Source organism: Balaenoptera ricei, chromosome 13, assembly GCF_028023285.1.
Source record: "Balaenoptera ricei isolate mBalRic1 chromosome 13, mBalRic1.hap2, whole genome shotgun sequence".
Taxonomy (NCBI): Eukaryota; Metazoa; Chordata; class Mammalia; order Artiodactyla; family Balaenopteridae; genus Balaenoptera; species Balaenoptera ricei.
The window spans coordinates 83,578,840-83,593,636 of record NC_082651.1 but is presented as its reverse complement, the minus strand read 5'-3'; the positions used below and the strand labels follow the sequence as shown (position 1 = coordinate 83,593,636).

The 14,797-nt window shown below is 52.8% G+C and overlaps 1 protein-coding gene across 2 annotated transcripts in view; it reads right to left on the bottom strand.

Moving 5' to 3' along the window:
* ADCY3 (adenylate cyclase 3) overlaps positions 1-12,267 on the bottom strand; it is an 89,753-nt gene extending 77,486 nt beyond the window's left edge. For both annotated transcript variants that reach the window (XM_059893489.1, XM_059893490.1), the window contains exons 1-2: positions 11,941-12,267; positions 10,620-11,470 (exon numbers count right to left, since the gene is read on the bottom strand). In XM_059893489.1, coding sequence (XP_059749472.1) covers positions 10,620-11,294 — 675 coding nt within the window. In that variant the 5' untranslated portion in view covers positions 11,295-11,470; positions 11,941-12,267. The remainder of the gene's footprint in view (positions 1-10,619; positions 11,471-11,940) is intronic.
* Between the last annotated feature and the right edge of the window lie 2,530 nt (positions 12,268-14,797).

Below are 14,797 nucleotides of genomic sequence, written 5' to 3'. Positions count from 1 at the left end.
CCCCAGCTTTTTAAAAATTCCTCTCCATCAGAGCCAGTAATACTAATGACAGCAACAGCCAGAGCAACAAGCATTTTTCTAGTGCCAGCTGTGTACCCGGCTCTGCACCAACCAAAAGGACATGTTTTCATCACTAGTGTGTGTTTCATCCCTACACTAACCCAGCGAAGGAGGTGTTATTAGGCCACTTCACAGAGCAGAAATTAGACTTAGATTGAATAATGTACACAGGATCCCCCAGCTGGTAAGTGGGGGGAGCCAGGAAGTAAACCAAGTCAATGACTATGAAGCCAGGGCTCTCAGATTCCCGAAGCAGAAAGCCCACCCACAGGTCAGGCTTCCGAGGCCCCTTCATTAGTTTAAAATGTAGAGGTCAGTTGATCTGAGACAGGACACTGAAGGGACAGGACATGCTCCCTAAAGTAACCACCTACATTGGGCCCTTTACTGAAATAAGGAGGCAATGTCCCGGATCTGTCCCCAGAGATGGGCACTATAACATTAACAACTACAACCCCAATTTAGGGAAGGGGGGGATTAATGTGTTTTTCAGAGTGCTTAATACTGCACAATGAAAGATAAACTGTAATCATGCGTAGGAGTTTAGAAAACAGAGTGCTGATGAGTGAGAAACTGTGGCACTTTTCTGGCAATCTGGGGGAAGCTGTGTCTAGCTGACAGCGTCTCCCGGTGCTGGGAAACGAGCCCGGCAGCGGCAGGGGGCCCCAGCCTGGGAGGATGACCGCCCCCCAGCACCAGGCAATGCCCTTTGCTCAGATTCCCCTCCAGGAAATTACTGATTTGGTTTCTTAGGAATTTGCAGTAAATTTGTGCCAAATAACAGAGTATTCCCCTTCCTGGGAGGATGGGAAAGGCCACCTACCACCAGCAGGTCGGTGACTAAGCCTTGGGCTTATGGGTCAGTCTCTTAAGAATGAGGCCCAGGGGGATCAATTCCCCAGGGCCCGGTCCCCTCAGGTGAAAAACTCAGCCTTCCAGGGGCAGCCGAGGAGCCTACCTACAGCCAACTCTGGCCTGGAAAGGTGGGTGCCCAGCCTGACGCTGCCAGCTCTGACTCAGCCCCAAGTTACATTTCATGGGGACCAGTCCTAAAATGACACGGAACACAACCCACAACCACGGAAGTCTCGCAAGGGTTCAAATCCATTCTGCTTACGCTGGGGTTTTGAATGGGGGTAAAGCATGGGGTGGGATTTCTTCTGAAACGTGTCATTTTCTTTTCTGTTTACAACAAAGAAAGTGCTCTTGAAGAGAGGAACGGGAAAGGGGAAGACAAGGTTTCACTACTAATCAAAGCAAATTTCTTCGGAACCACAAAGAGGAATTTTGCTGGGAGAAACAGCTGAAAACGTGATCAGAGGAAGGAAGGAGCATCAGATATAAAATCACCAGGAGGGGACAGGAGAGAGGCAATGGGCCTGCTAGTATTACATACAAATAATAATAAGTAAATGAAATACAGATGATAAATACGTAAAATTAATAAATTAAGAGTAACCAAATGCCCTACAGAAGAGGAACAGTTGAGTTAATTATGGTACATTTAGCCAACATCATATTATGCAGCCATTAAAAATGATGATTGTGAACACTAATTTAAAATAGAAAAAAGTCTGTGCTATAAAGCTAACTAAGAAAAGCAAGAGTAATGTACAGCTTTGTAAGAATTTCTAGAAAGGAAGGACTAGAAAGGAACACACAGAAAAATTGGTTATTATAGGATTATAATAAATTTCTCTTGCTTCCAAAGTTTCTGCAACATTGATGGCATTTTATAATTAAAAACATTCTTTAAAATAATCCTTTCACAATGAGAGAAAAAGAGCCAGAAAAGAGATGAGAAAAACAACGATGAATAAACTCGGTCTGATTCATTCATAGATCAAAGATCAGAGATGGTTTGCCAAGATTAAGTGCAATAAAAAAATAACTAACTAGCGTTCACATGGTGCTTTGTAGTTTATGAAGTGCCTCTATATACATAGCCACCCTTCCCACACAAGGTGACAAACGAACACTCCCATGCCCTTGTTCACCAGGTACAGTGACACCCCACCTGACACCCTGGCTCCACTTCCCCTTGGCTTATCTTAAGCTTCCCCAACGCAAAAGAACCAAAGGTGTAAACACCGTCAGACAGGGGCTGCCTCCTGCTCCCGAAAGGACCGCCCACCCATCACAGGCCACCTGGGACACACATGTCCCAGGCAGGAAGCAGAGGCTGGGTGGAGCATGGATCTTCCATGCTGGGGACTGCCCCCCACCAGGCTGCTCCCTAGTGTTGGGTCCTAAGCCTTCTTCCTTTTTGATTCTACACACTCTCCTTGGGCAACCCCTCATCCTCCCTATGGTTTTGGGTGCCACTTAAATGATGATGATTCCCAAATCTAGAACTCAAGACCTCTCTTCTAAGCTCCAGATCTTGAGCACAGGGCCTGGTATACACAAGGTGTTCAATAATTATCCACTGAATAATCTGATAGTTCCACTTGGATATCCCACGGGCACCTCAACCTGAACTCATCCATCCTCTGCTTCCATCTTGGTGGGTGGCCTTCATGGTGTCATGCCTGGACTACTTCAATAGCCTCCTAAACAGTCTCAGCCTTACTCAAGTTCACCAGAAAGATTCTATTAAATGCAAATCAGACCCTGTCTGTCCCCTGCTTAAACTCCTTCAATGGAGCTCCATCACAGAGGAAAAAAGCCCAAATTCCTTAGCCCTTCTGCTACTTAGCTTCTCTATACTTTGTCTCACTAGCTTCTGCCACCCACTCATGCTCCTGTTACACACAGTATTCTCACCAGTCCAAAGCAAGTTAGAATCTCCTATGACTCTGACCGGAAAGCCCTGTCCCCACTGTTCTACCTGGTAAACTCCTAATCATCCTTCAAAATCCAACTCAACAGTGAGCTCTTAGGAAACCTGTTTACTTAGGCAGGCTCTCTTTCACTAACAGGACTTATACCACAACCTGGGAGCTCCCTGATGGCAGGGGATGAGTTTTACTCATTCTTTGTATACTCTACCTAGAACAATGCTTGGTAAGTGATGCAGAGAATAAAGTTTCTCTTTAGACTGGAGGAACTAGCAGGAAGGTGGGATGGTGAGAGCTCCAACTCTGCTCAGCCATTCTTCTACATGATCTTACGCAAATCATTTTTGCCGAAGGACAAGATTAGAACTAGGCCAACAGGATATCAATGACTCATTTTCTGGGCTCCTAAGAACTGTGCTCTTCTTTCCCTTTATTAACAAGTGGCAAAGGAGTACTGATTAGCACTCTTGAAGAGTTATATAAGTCTTGTTTTAAAAACATCATTCTCAAATCACCTAGGTTAACACCAGAACGTTTCCCTAGCCTGGATCTAACCAAAAATTTATCAAACTGTCAACCAGAGTTGATGAGGAAGGAAGTAAAAATAAAAGCAAAGCAGGAATGTATTTATTCAACAAACATTTATAGAGTGACAGTCAGGACCAAGGCACTGCAAGGGGCTGCAGAGGGCCTGTACTATTGGTCTTACTCTCCTTAAGGCAAACAACAACCTGCTAGGAAGACAAATTCGACATGTTTCTGAAGGATGCACACAAGCAAATTCCCACCTCCTGGGAAAGGAATACAAACGTCAAAGCCAGGCTGCCCATCTAGCTGACGTGTGGAGAGAAAGGGCTGGCACTGGTGCTGGGGTCACGACTAGAGGCAGGTGTGCCTCCCCATAACCTAGTGCAGTGCCCTGGACAGAGAGGGTATGCGTGTTGGAAAAGTTAAGAGAAAAATTTTTCTTCTGAAGGTAAGGTAAGGCAAAGCCCATGCAGGTGAACCACGAGCCATCATCTTTTCATGTGCAATGCAGTTTCTAACTTTCTGAAAGATCTTAGAAATGATGTATTGGCTCTCATAAAGAACCAATACCTTCAAAAAGTTATATACAGTCATCTCTCAGTATCTGCAGAAGACTGGTCCTAGGGGCCTCCATGGATAACAATGGCATATATAAAATGGCATAGTACAACGAAGACAGTCGGCCCTCCATATCTGTAGGTTTCACATTCACAGATACAGAGGGCTGACTATACAGCCGACTATACAGTGGACCACATTTCTCACTTCTGAAGCATCCTATGGTACCCCACCCAGACTCATGGCTCTCTTCATCTCTTCTCCCCAACATCCACCATGTGCCACCTGGTTTAGTAAATAGCCTCAGAAGACGGCTGCCCTCCATTCCTTCCTTCCCTGTATGTACATATCACCCTCATGTCAAGGGGTAGAATCAATTTCCCCTTATCTTGCACCTGGGTTACCCTTGTGATGTGCTTTGACCAATAGTGATGGGTCTAGCCTTTAAAACCTCTGATAGTTACCACTGTCTCCCAGACACCACCATGCTGTGAGGAAGCCCAAGCTAACTACTTGGAGGGGTCACTGGAGAAGCTCCACGGCTTTAGACATGTGAGTAAGGCCTTCTTAGAGCTTGCCAACAAAGCTGTCAGCTGAATGCTGGCACTGAATGAAATAGCCCAGGCATCCAAGAGAGTGACCTCGGCCAGTGCCAAGTGAGGCAGAGCAGCATCCAGTTGAGCCCAGTCAACCCACAGAATCATGACATAAACTGTTATTGGGACTTCCCTGGTGGCGCAGTGGTTGAGAGTCTGCCTGCCAATGCAGGGGACACAGGTTCGAGCCCTGGTCTGGGAAGATCCCACATGCCGCGGAGCAACTGGGCCCGTCAGCCACAACTACTGAGCCTGCGCGTCTGGAGCCTGTGCTCCGCAACAAGAGAGGCCGCGATAGTGAGAGGCCCGCGCACCACAATGAAGAGTGGCCCCCGCTCGCCGCAACTAGAGAAAGCCCTCGCGCAGAAACGAGGACCCAACACAACTAAAAATAATAAATAAATAAATAAATAAATTTATTTTTAAAAAAAACTGTTATTGTTTTAAGCCAATAACAGTTGTTATTGTTTTAAGTTTTGAGGTTATATGTTATATAACCATGGATAACTGAAACAGGGTAAATGAAGGAATACGTGTGCAGTAATGCCACTGAGAAACGGGCCATCCCACATTAGTGAACTTCCTAGAGAGCTGAAATGTAATCCTTATTTGTCCAAACGTGTTCTTATCCATTTCTGACAAAAATGTTTTTAGAATGCAGTATTAGACCCCACTTTATACTAACTGTAATTTAATATTCTCTTGAAGTGGGCATCATGATTACACATATTGGTTACTACAATGTCCTGTAATGTAACAATGCCTCCTAAAGGTGTATAAGGAATGTCGGCTGCAACACTGAACCCCCAGACAGTTCTCTGCTCCTTGATCAGCGGCAATACTCCTGCCCCAGGAAACACCTCCTCGACCCCCATGTTGTTCCTTCTGATGGTTGTGGGTGGAGAAACTAAAGACCCAATCCTGGCGGAACTGTATCTCAACAGACTCTTATGGAAGATCTTTTATGACTGCAGAAGAGAAGGAACTCTGGAATCCCACTGACCTAGATTCGAACCCTGCTCCTCTACCTTGTAGCTATGTGGCTCCGGACAAGCCATTTCACTCATCACACATTTCAGTTTCCTCATCTGTAAAAAGAAAATACTTTCTACCTCTTGCTGGAAAATACTTGACTGAAATACAGCAAGAGTTCAGTAAACTGAGTACCTTGTCCATCCCCATGTTCGCTGGGTTTCCACCTAGGGGTAATCTCTGAGCTCACACGTCTGAGTGTCGGTCAGGACTGTACCCACGGTAAAGTAGATCATCACGAGTGCGTATGTTCATGAGGGGACAGCTGGGGGTGGGCTGAAGGTTTATTCGGCGTTGGAGCACCCTACTGGGATTCACTGCACATTGATGAAGAAATTGCAGAATAACCTGGAGTCCTAGCAATTCTGCCTCTTGGAGATTTCACCAGACCTTGACATGGAGACTGGTGCCTGGACCTGGCCCCACTGACGCGGCCCTCTCCAGAAAAACCCAGCTGATGACGAAGTGTTGATTTAAAATAATAAACATGAGGACTCTGATGTGCATGGCAAAATGTCAGTGAAATCATGTGGGCGAAAGGTGGGACCTAAAATGCACTTGCACGAGGATGCCAGACTGGAAACACTCTGTTTACACACAGATAAGGATCAGAAAAGGCCCCAGAGAAATGTGACCAGGGGAAGCACTGAGGGGGGAACTTTCTGCAAAGTTGTTTACATGTTCAATAATTGACTATTCTTCCCCCACGTGCAGCTGGATTCGATGGCCTCCTGGTCCCCTTCTGTGCATTTCCTTATTATTCCGGTTCCTACATGATACCCGTCTGCACGCTTTTTGTAGAGGATGAGCCATCTGTGGGACAGGGGCAGAGCCCAGGGCCAAAGGACCAAGAACTGGGTTGGCTTTGCCAGCTCCCAGCCTGTGTCCTGCACACACGCCTCAGCTGCTCAGAGCCCCAGGCTGCTGCCTCCCCGCCCAGCTCCTGTTCCTGCTTCCCCCACTCACTTCTCATACACTCCTGGCCACGTTCCCACCAAGAACATTCTGTCACAGGCTTCTCCCTGCCCTTGCATCCAATTCCCAGGGGGAAACAGAGGGGCGCTTCCTATGATATTTTAGGTCCTCCCACCTCTTGGCACTGTTCCTCAACACTGCTTATAGCAAAGGCATCTGGGGGCAGCCAGAGATGCAGGAAGGAGGCCCAGATGCCAGCTTCCAGAGAAAAAGAGGCTTTCAGGGAAGCCCCCCGTCTCTCACACCCACCATCCCACCATCTCACTCACCAGTGATCCCTCCCCAGTTACCCAGCCCCTCTGTCTTCTCTCATCCTCCTGAGTCTCAGTTTCCTCATCTGTAAAATGGAGCCAGTAACACCCAGGATTAATTGAGATGATGTGTATGAACTTTAGCTCCAGTCTACAGACAGGGCATCTGAAGCATGAGCTTCCTCACACCCTCCCCGCTGAAGCCCCCCGGAGCCGAATGTTCATTCACTGGGCGAATGATTTGCTCTGTGATTTGTAGGTGTGAAAGGAATCACTCATCCACTGCTCTATCATGTTCTAATTTGTGAATAAAGGTCTGAACAGGCTAGTAACTCCATGAGAGAGTTTTGCCCCTAAATAGCCTTTCTGCTGTGAAATAAAGCTATAAAATATTTTTCAGGGGTTCCTCGCCCCTAACTTGCCACAGTCTCATTCCTTTAAGGACCCTGTCAGAAGCTAACAGGTGTCTGTGGGCACATGTGAGGGTCTTGGGAGCAGCCACGGGCCACAGGAATGTTCCCTACCTCGGCTGCATTTTCTCCCCACTCCCATCTCCCCCTTCATCCTCCCCCATCAGCAGCTGCCTGGTCCTGCCCTCGACCCCCTCCTGCTTCATCAGCTCACCCCTTGGGCAGCTCGGGGTGAGTAAAAGGCAAGCTGGGCCAAGAGCCAGGCAAGGGGAGGGATGTGGGAAAGGCCTCCCGGCTGCAGCTTGCTCCTCCCTCCCTCCAACCCCACGCCGCGCTCTCCTCCACCGCAGCTTCCGAGGACATTATCTGATGCCCTTCAGTCCCAGACCCCACAGGCTGCAAGGCCCGTACCTGCTGCTCAGTTAGAGCCCCCCATTCACTGATAAACGAAGCCCCAGCAACGCCCCATCCCACAGCCCCGGACTCCACCTGCTCTTCAGGGGGAACCCGGACCTGCCTGCCTCCCAAGAGAAGAACCCAGGCAGGGCAGGCTGTGTGGCTTGTCTCTGACACTTCAGGCTACGCTGAGGCCCCTGTGTCCTTCTGTCTTTCTCCCACAGAGCCAAGTATGGGTTTGAGGGGATGAAGTGTGCAGAGGAAGAAGACTTGGGCATTGGAAAGGTTCCTTCGGTGCTGCCGGTGACAGCAGCACTCACAAACCCCCAGAAATCCAGTGTCTGCTTCTAACTGTGCAACTGGGTTCATCCCCCCACCGACCCAGAAGGGGGTCCCTGGCTGGAGCCAACAGGTGACGGGAGAAGAGAAAGAAAAAGGGAGTCTCTGGGCAGAAGAAAGCAAAGCAAGGAGGTGCCGGGGGCTGGTGTTACTCTGACTGTTGGGGGGAGAGGGGGTCTGGTTGCCGGTTCTCACGTCCCTGTCCTCCAGCCCCTGCCCCCTCCTATCCCTGATGGTGCCCCATGCCGGGAGGTAACAGGGGACCAGGGGAACCGCAGGCAGGTGAGCGAGCTTCATTCCACGGCCGGGGGGAGGTGTCTAGGTGCTCTCTCCATGGCAACACGGGGCCACAGGGGGCTCAGAGTTCCACCGTATTCTGAGAGACCAAATGCAGGGACACTGTGACTTAAGACTTCGGTGGGTGGGCCTGGGAACCCAGGCACCTTTTAAAAAGTCACATGATGGGACGTCCCTGGTGATCCAGTGGGTAAGACTCCACACTCCCAATGCAGGGGGCCCAAGTTTGATCCCTGGTGGGGGAACTAGATCCCACACGCATGCCGCAACTAAAGATCCTGCATGCTGCAACTAAGACCTGGTGCAGCCTAAATAAATAAATATTTTTAAAAATTATTAAAAATAAATAAATAAATAAATATATAAAAAGTCACATTAGTCCCAAACAAGTGACTCAGAAACTTGTGGAACACAGCCCACTGAAAGCTGGGGCCTCCTGCATTCTATCTTGGGCTCCCAAATGGACCTTGAGAGCCACCTCTCCCTCCCCATCTAGTCCCAAAGCTGCATCCAAGGCACTGCCTCCATGTCAAGGTCACGCTCTCCTGAGATGCTAATATTGCTATTCTTGATTTACTTATTTTTCTATCTTTTTTTTCTGTTTCCTAATCTTTTGGAGTTTTTGTTTCTTAGCAGCGCCCGAAGGACACCAGCAATCAAGGGTTCAGCCTCTTAGGCTCCAGTGGGGAGCATTTCTGATTTGCTCCCTTCATGGGCAGCAAAGCATACGGGAAATTCATGTGGTCCAGGGACCCTGGCAGAGAGGAAAGGGCTAGAAGTGACCGTTCAGTAAAAGGAAAGGGTTCAGAGTTTGATCCCAGGCCCCAGAGGCTGCCATGCCCACCTATCTGCCCCCAAGCTGTGCTTGTCACCAATTCCTGATTGGAATGCCTCTCACCATTCTTGCCCAGACAGCTTCCACCAGGGCCCTCAGCTGGCAGCGGCACAACCTGAAGTTCAACAACCAGGAAGTCATAAGGGGAATGGCAGGCTGTCACCCTTTACGCATAGGGCATTGGGAGAAAAAGGGACCTTTCGGTGTGCCTGCACCAATCCGTGTGCACCAGCCCAGGGCTGGGCCCCTGCAGCATCAAGACACAAAGCTTCTGTGAGAGAGGACACTGTGTGAGCCAGAATGGGAAAACAGGAAGAATATTGGTCCAAGAACTAGGAAAAAGTTAAAACAGAGGAAAAACCTGTGTTTTAATCTAACTAAGCGGGAGGCAATGGGACGGCCCCACAGGGTTCTTGCATCAACCACCAATGGCACTGCTGCGCCCCTGGACACTCAGCCCCCAATCCCAGGAGACTAATGACTTTGGCCAAGATGGCTGTAGCAGTGTGATGTAGTAGCAAGAGCACTGAAATGGGCATCTAGAAATGGACATTCCAGCCGCTGACTGCCATAACTAGCTGTGTGGCCTTAGAGAGGTCAGTCTCCATCTCTGGGCTCATATATAAAATAAGCAGGTAGCAGGTAGGACGCACAACTGTGGAATTCATTGACTCTAAGCCCTGTGGACCCCCTGCCCCCAGATAGGTTACCAGATAATAAGTGCAGAAGGCCAGGAATCACATCTCCCGATCTCTGTAGCCCCTCAGAACCTACTCAGGGTCTTGGCACCCAGTGGGAGCACAAGACTACCTATTAGTTAAGTTGAGGCCAAAATTTCGCCCCTTCCACAGGAAGGCATCCTCCGGAACCAGCAGACACCCCCTCACTGTGGCCGGCGACCCTGCCCCCAACTGCATCCCCATGACTTGCCTTCTGTGGGGAGACCACCACTCCCTACATCATCTAACTGCTCGGGCACCCTGAGCTCCCAGCAGAAGTGGGATTTACGACAATCACGCAGTCCTTCACATCTCCTTATTTGAGGTTACCCACAACCTTTGATCTTGATAACAACCACTTTAGGCAGGCCAACTCTGTCTCCATTTGATAGAGGGGCACTGAGTCCACACACACAGTCTCTTGCCGAAACCAGTCAATGACAAGCTAGAGACCAGAAGCCAAGGGCACCCTCTCTCCCCACAAGAGGTCTTCCCGGCAGAGGTCAATGACAAAGACAAGGCTGCCTCGCTCAAGACCAGGCCCAAGCGGGCCTTCCTGCCACCCACGCGGGCTGCGCCCAGGTGACAGAGTGGCCAATGTCCGGAAATCCTCCAACCCCTAAGGCCAACCCCAGACAAGCTCTATTGCAAAGCCAGGGGTTGAGGGAGAGCTGGTCCTTCCTGCACAGGCAGATGAGAACCCCAGACCATGACCTCTCCCCCCCGACATTCTGACTCAAGGGCAAAGAAAACAATGCCACCCCCACCTCCAAAACGGGCACCACCTCAGCTGAGAGCTGCTGGGAAGAGAAACCGCTGGGTGGGACAAAAGGCCGGACTCACCTCCCTCAGCAACTGCATCGCCTTCAGCCCGTCCCGCTGCTGCTGGGCCACGGTGACCCCCAAGACGAGCGTGTGCACGACGCAGGAGACCACAGAGATGATGACGATGGGGCTGAGGCTGAGGGGCAGCGTGATGAAGAAGGAGAAGACAAAGAAGGCCTGCCAGCCCACCGTGTCGCTGGCTGCATGGGCGCGGGAGAAGTTCAGGCCCAGGTAGGAGAAGACCTGGGCTGTTATCAGCAGCCACAGCAGGTAGGGCACCACTTTCCGGGTGACCCGGTTGGGGAGCAGCCCCTTTTTGCAGAGCACAAAGAGGATGATGTCCAACACCAGCCCGACCCCGGCCACGGCAAGGGGAGCCAGCTTGTCACTGGAGAAGACCACCGCGCACATGACCACCACGTAGCAGTCGAAGAGGGCCGCGAAGACCACCAGCACCAGCAGCGTCTCGTGGCGCTGCCTCTTGAAGTAGGTCTGGTACAGGTTCTCCAAGGACTCCGGCACGAAGGTCAGCCGCATGAAGCGAGGCAGGCACAGGCAGGATCCCGAGTTCCGGACAGAGATCTCATGGGTCCGGCCCACCCCGCGGTCAGGGTCAGAGGGCAGGCTGACGGAGTACTCGGCGGAGTACTCGGCTGAGTACTCAGGATCGGAGAAGCCCTGGGTCCTCGGCATCCTGGCTGGTGTCTGCTTCTACTGGCTCTGGAGAAGCGGGCGGGGAACAGAGGAAGGACTCTGGAATGGGCCACCTACCAGGGCTCTCGGGGACCTGGGAAAGGCTGATGGCCGGCCCCCTCAGGCAGGAACACAGAGCTGGCTTCCCCGGCACAGGCAGCGCTGACCATCTGGAACTTAAAAGGACATCGCTGAGTAGAAGCTCCTCCTCCTTCCTACCTGTGCTTTCTCCACGACCCACCCCAGCCGTCCTCAAAGAATCCTTGCTCCAAGAGGCTCCAGAACCAGGGCCGTTCTCCCGCCACCCCCAAGCTCACGCCACCACCCGACCACACACACTTAGTCCTGTCCGCCCAAACACTCCGTCTCCTGTTTCTGCCTATGGACGGGCCTGGCCACCTCTCCATCCGTCGCACCCTTGGTCATCTCGTCTCTCTCAGTCCCCGACTTCCTCACGTAAGTCTCCTCCAGGCCCAAGCCTTAGAAGGTCTAGATAAAACATGCTAGAAAGGAACCAGAGCCATCCTGGGGGTTCCCGAATATTCCTCTGTTTACTTCGTTTCCCACCCAGCCCCTTGGCCACTCGGGCTCCCCACCTCGGGGCACTGTTTGCCCTCCGGAAGGCTGGCCCTGCCCCTCCGTTTACCTGTGCGGGAACTCGGGAGCCGCGTGGTCCGGGCCGGTCCCCTCGCGGGCTGCGAGGCCGAGTCACGCGTGCAGCGGGAGGGGACAGGAGGGCTCAGCGCGCCCGGGGGCTGCTCCCCGCGGAGCCGCGCCGCCTCGCCGGGGCGCGACTCTCCCGCCGTCAGGCCGGGAATCCGGCCGGGAGAGGCGCAGGGCTGCCCCTCAGCATCCACAGGCGCCCGGCCGCAGGAGGAAGGAGGAGGAGGAGGCGGCGGCGACAGAGGCTGGAAAATTCGGGGGCGCCCGCCCCTAGCGCTGCGGCTCGCGGGGCCGGCGTGCGCGGCCGGCCCCCCCCTCTGGCCCCGCAGTGGTCGCGACGGCGCGGCTAGGGGCGCACCCGGGGCCGTCCGCGGCGGGAGCGAGGGCCGAAGCCGGGGAAGCCCGCCAGCATCCTCTGGCCCGCCCGCGCGCCGAGCGGAGCCAGCCGAGTCGGGGCGCTGCGCGCTGCCCAGTGAGTCCCCGCGCGGCGCTGGCGGCTCCGGGGCCACGCTCGCTCCAGGCCCCGGGAGGCGGGCGGCGCCCCTCCCTCCCCGCAGCCGCCGCCCTCTCGGCGAGCGCGTCCGGAGTACGGGGGGGTGGGGTGCGGGGGTAAGGCGCCCGGCTCCAGACCCGGGCCGGCGGGGGGAAGGAGGAGAAGCGTGAGGAGGAGCGCAGGGGCGAGTTGCAGGGGCCCTGGTGGCCCCACGCTCCGACACCGGGCGGCGAGCTGGCGGCGACGGCTGCGTGGAAGCTCGGGGTGGGCGGCGGCAGGAAGGATGGGCTAATCAGCGCCTTCCCCCCGCAGGCCCGTCTCAGAAGATAAAAGCCCGGGACGTGCCCTCCCGCAGGTGAGGCGCGCTAGGGGCATCCCGGGCGCCCCCTCCTCTGCCGCAGCTTCCTTCCGGGCTCGGAGAGGCGGGGGCTGAGGTTTGGGGACGGCTCCCCCCGCGGGTACGCCGGGCCTGTGTCCCCGCCCACCCTGGCAGCTTTCCGCAGAAGGGCCCGCAGCTGAGCCCGGTTCTTGAAGGAAGGGGGTAGGAGTGGCCCAGGAGGCACGTGGAATTGGGAGGGACCCTGCTTCAGAAAGATCTCTTGTGCACATTCCACCTGTTTGAGGCGTTTTTGAATTTACAAACTCTGTTAAAAACTCAAATGCTCCTTTGAATGGTTAATAAGTCTTTCAGTCTCTTACACCGTAGTATAAAGTACTTTCCTTGGATTTGACAGAATATCTTGCCAAGATCAACCACGGGCTTTAGGAATTTAGATAAAGGGAGAGGAGGGAGATAGGTTGTTTTGGAGCAAAAGTAAGAATGCGGGGGAAAGAGTTACTCAGGGACAGCCAGCAGCGTCAGAGGGTGGGCTCCCTGGGGAGGGCAGAAGATGTAGGGAAGAGAAGAGAGAAACTCAGCCATCCGGGCCCTGGATGAAGATGCCTCCTGGACCTCTTGAGATCATCCATGAGGGCCCTTTCCAGAACCTCAGGTGTCAACTCACAGACCTCAGGGAATAGATTCATCAGTGAATTGATCCTATCACAGCTGTTTCTGTCCGACCCTCATACTAATTCAGAAAAGTTCCAGCCTCAGCCCAAACTTGTCCGGGCTTTGCTTCCAAAGGTGAGGAATATAACATCAGATTTAGGAGGAGGGGAATTTCAGTAAAGCAGCATTTCTCCCCATTGTTTCGGTTTGTTTGGAATCCAAACATTTATTTTGAATTGTTATACAGTGTTAAAGGAGGCATGATTTTTATGTTTAACAAAGGGACATGTGTTAATAAAGGGGAAAAAAAGCTGATGAATACTGTTTGGGCCTGCTTGGGCACAAGTGACACCCACGTTGTGTCTTCTGTGAGTCCCTCCCCTTTTCCTGGCACACATGCCAACCCTTGGGGTTCTGGGGGGCTCCCCACTCGGCAAGGCCACGCCCAGCTCCTGGGCCCTGTGGGTTTTCTGCTGGGCCTTCTGCCGCCACCCATGCCCCAGCCTCTCCCCCACGATGCATCCCGTGAAGGAAGAGGGTTCCACACAGAGATACCCCTGGTGAAAACCCCGATCTCCTGCCCCTCCTGCCCTGACTGCTGAACTCACTGCTCTACTCCCTGCCCTTCCACGGTCCTCCTCTCCTGGCCATGGGCCCCTGTTCAGCAGAGCTGTGCTGGGAGCACACAGGATGCCCAGCCGGGCCAGGCATCAGGAAAGACCAGAGAAAACACCCCACCCCTGCCCTCGAGATGCTTGCCAGCTCTGCCGGGGCACCACGTCCACAAAGACAGACCCTCAGCTGAGCACAGGTGACCTGAAGCAGGGCCTTTCAGGACCAGAGGGGAGCATCTGGTTGGCTGGAGCCTCTGCAAAGGCTCAGCAGCAGGACAGTACCCACAGCACACTCCCGTCCCTGCTCCGCATTCTGGGTTATGCACACAGCCCTTCCCTATGGATGTGGGAAGCCCAGCAGGGCAGCTGCAGCCCCTCTCTGGGCCTCCCTGGAAGCCAGAGGCAACTGAGTGAATATTCCAGAGCAAGAGAGGTGATTGGGGAAAACGCAACTAGTCAGAGACAGGCAGTGAGGCCACAAGTCTCATCCATCTCCCTCACAGCTGCTTCTCCAGTACATGGCACCTAGTAGATACTCAAAGCAGCCGTTGAATGAATGGATGGTTTCCTTAGGAAGAAGTGGCACTTTATTATATGTGTCCCTGAGCAGACCAACAGGACTTATTCATTGATGCTGAACATGTCCTGGTCCAGGAGAAATTAAAAATAACCACACTCAAGTGAAAACGGAGGGAGGTGCCTTCAGTTTCTAAGCTATACATTTTGCATTGTAATCTGGAGA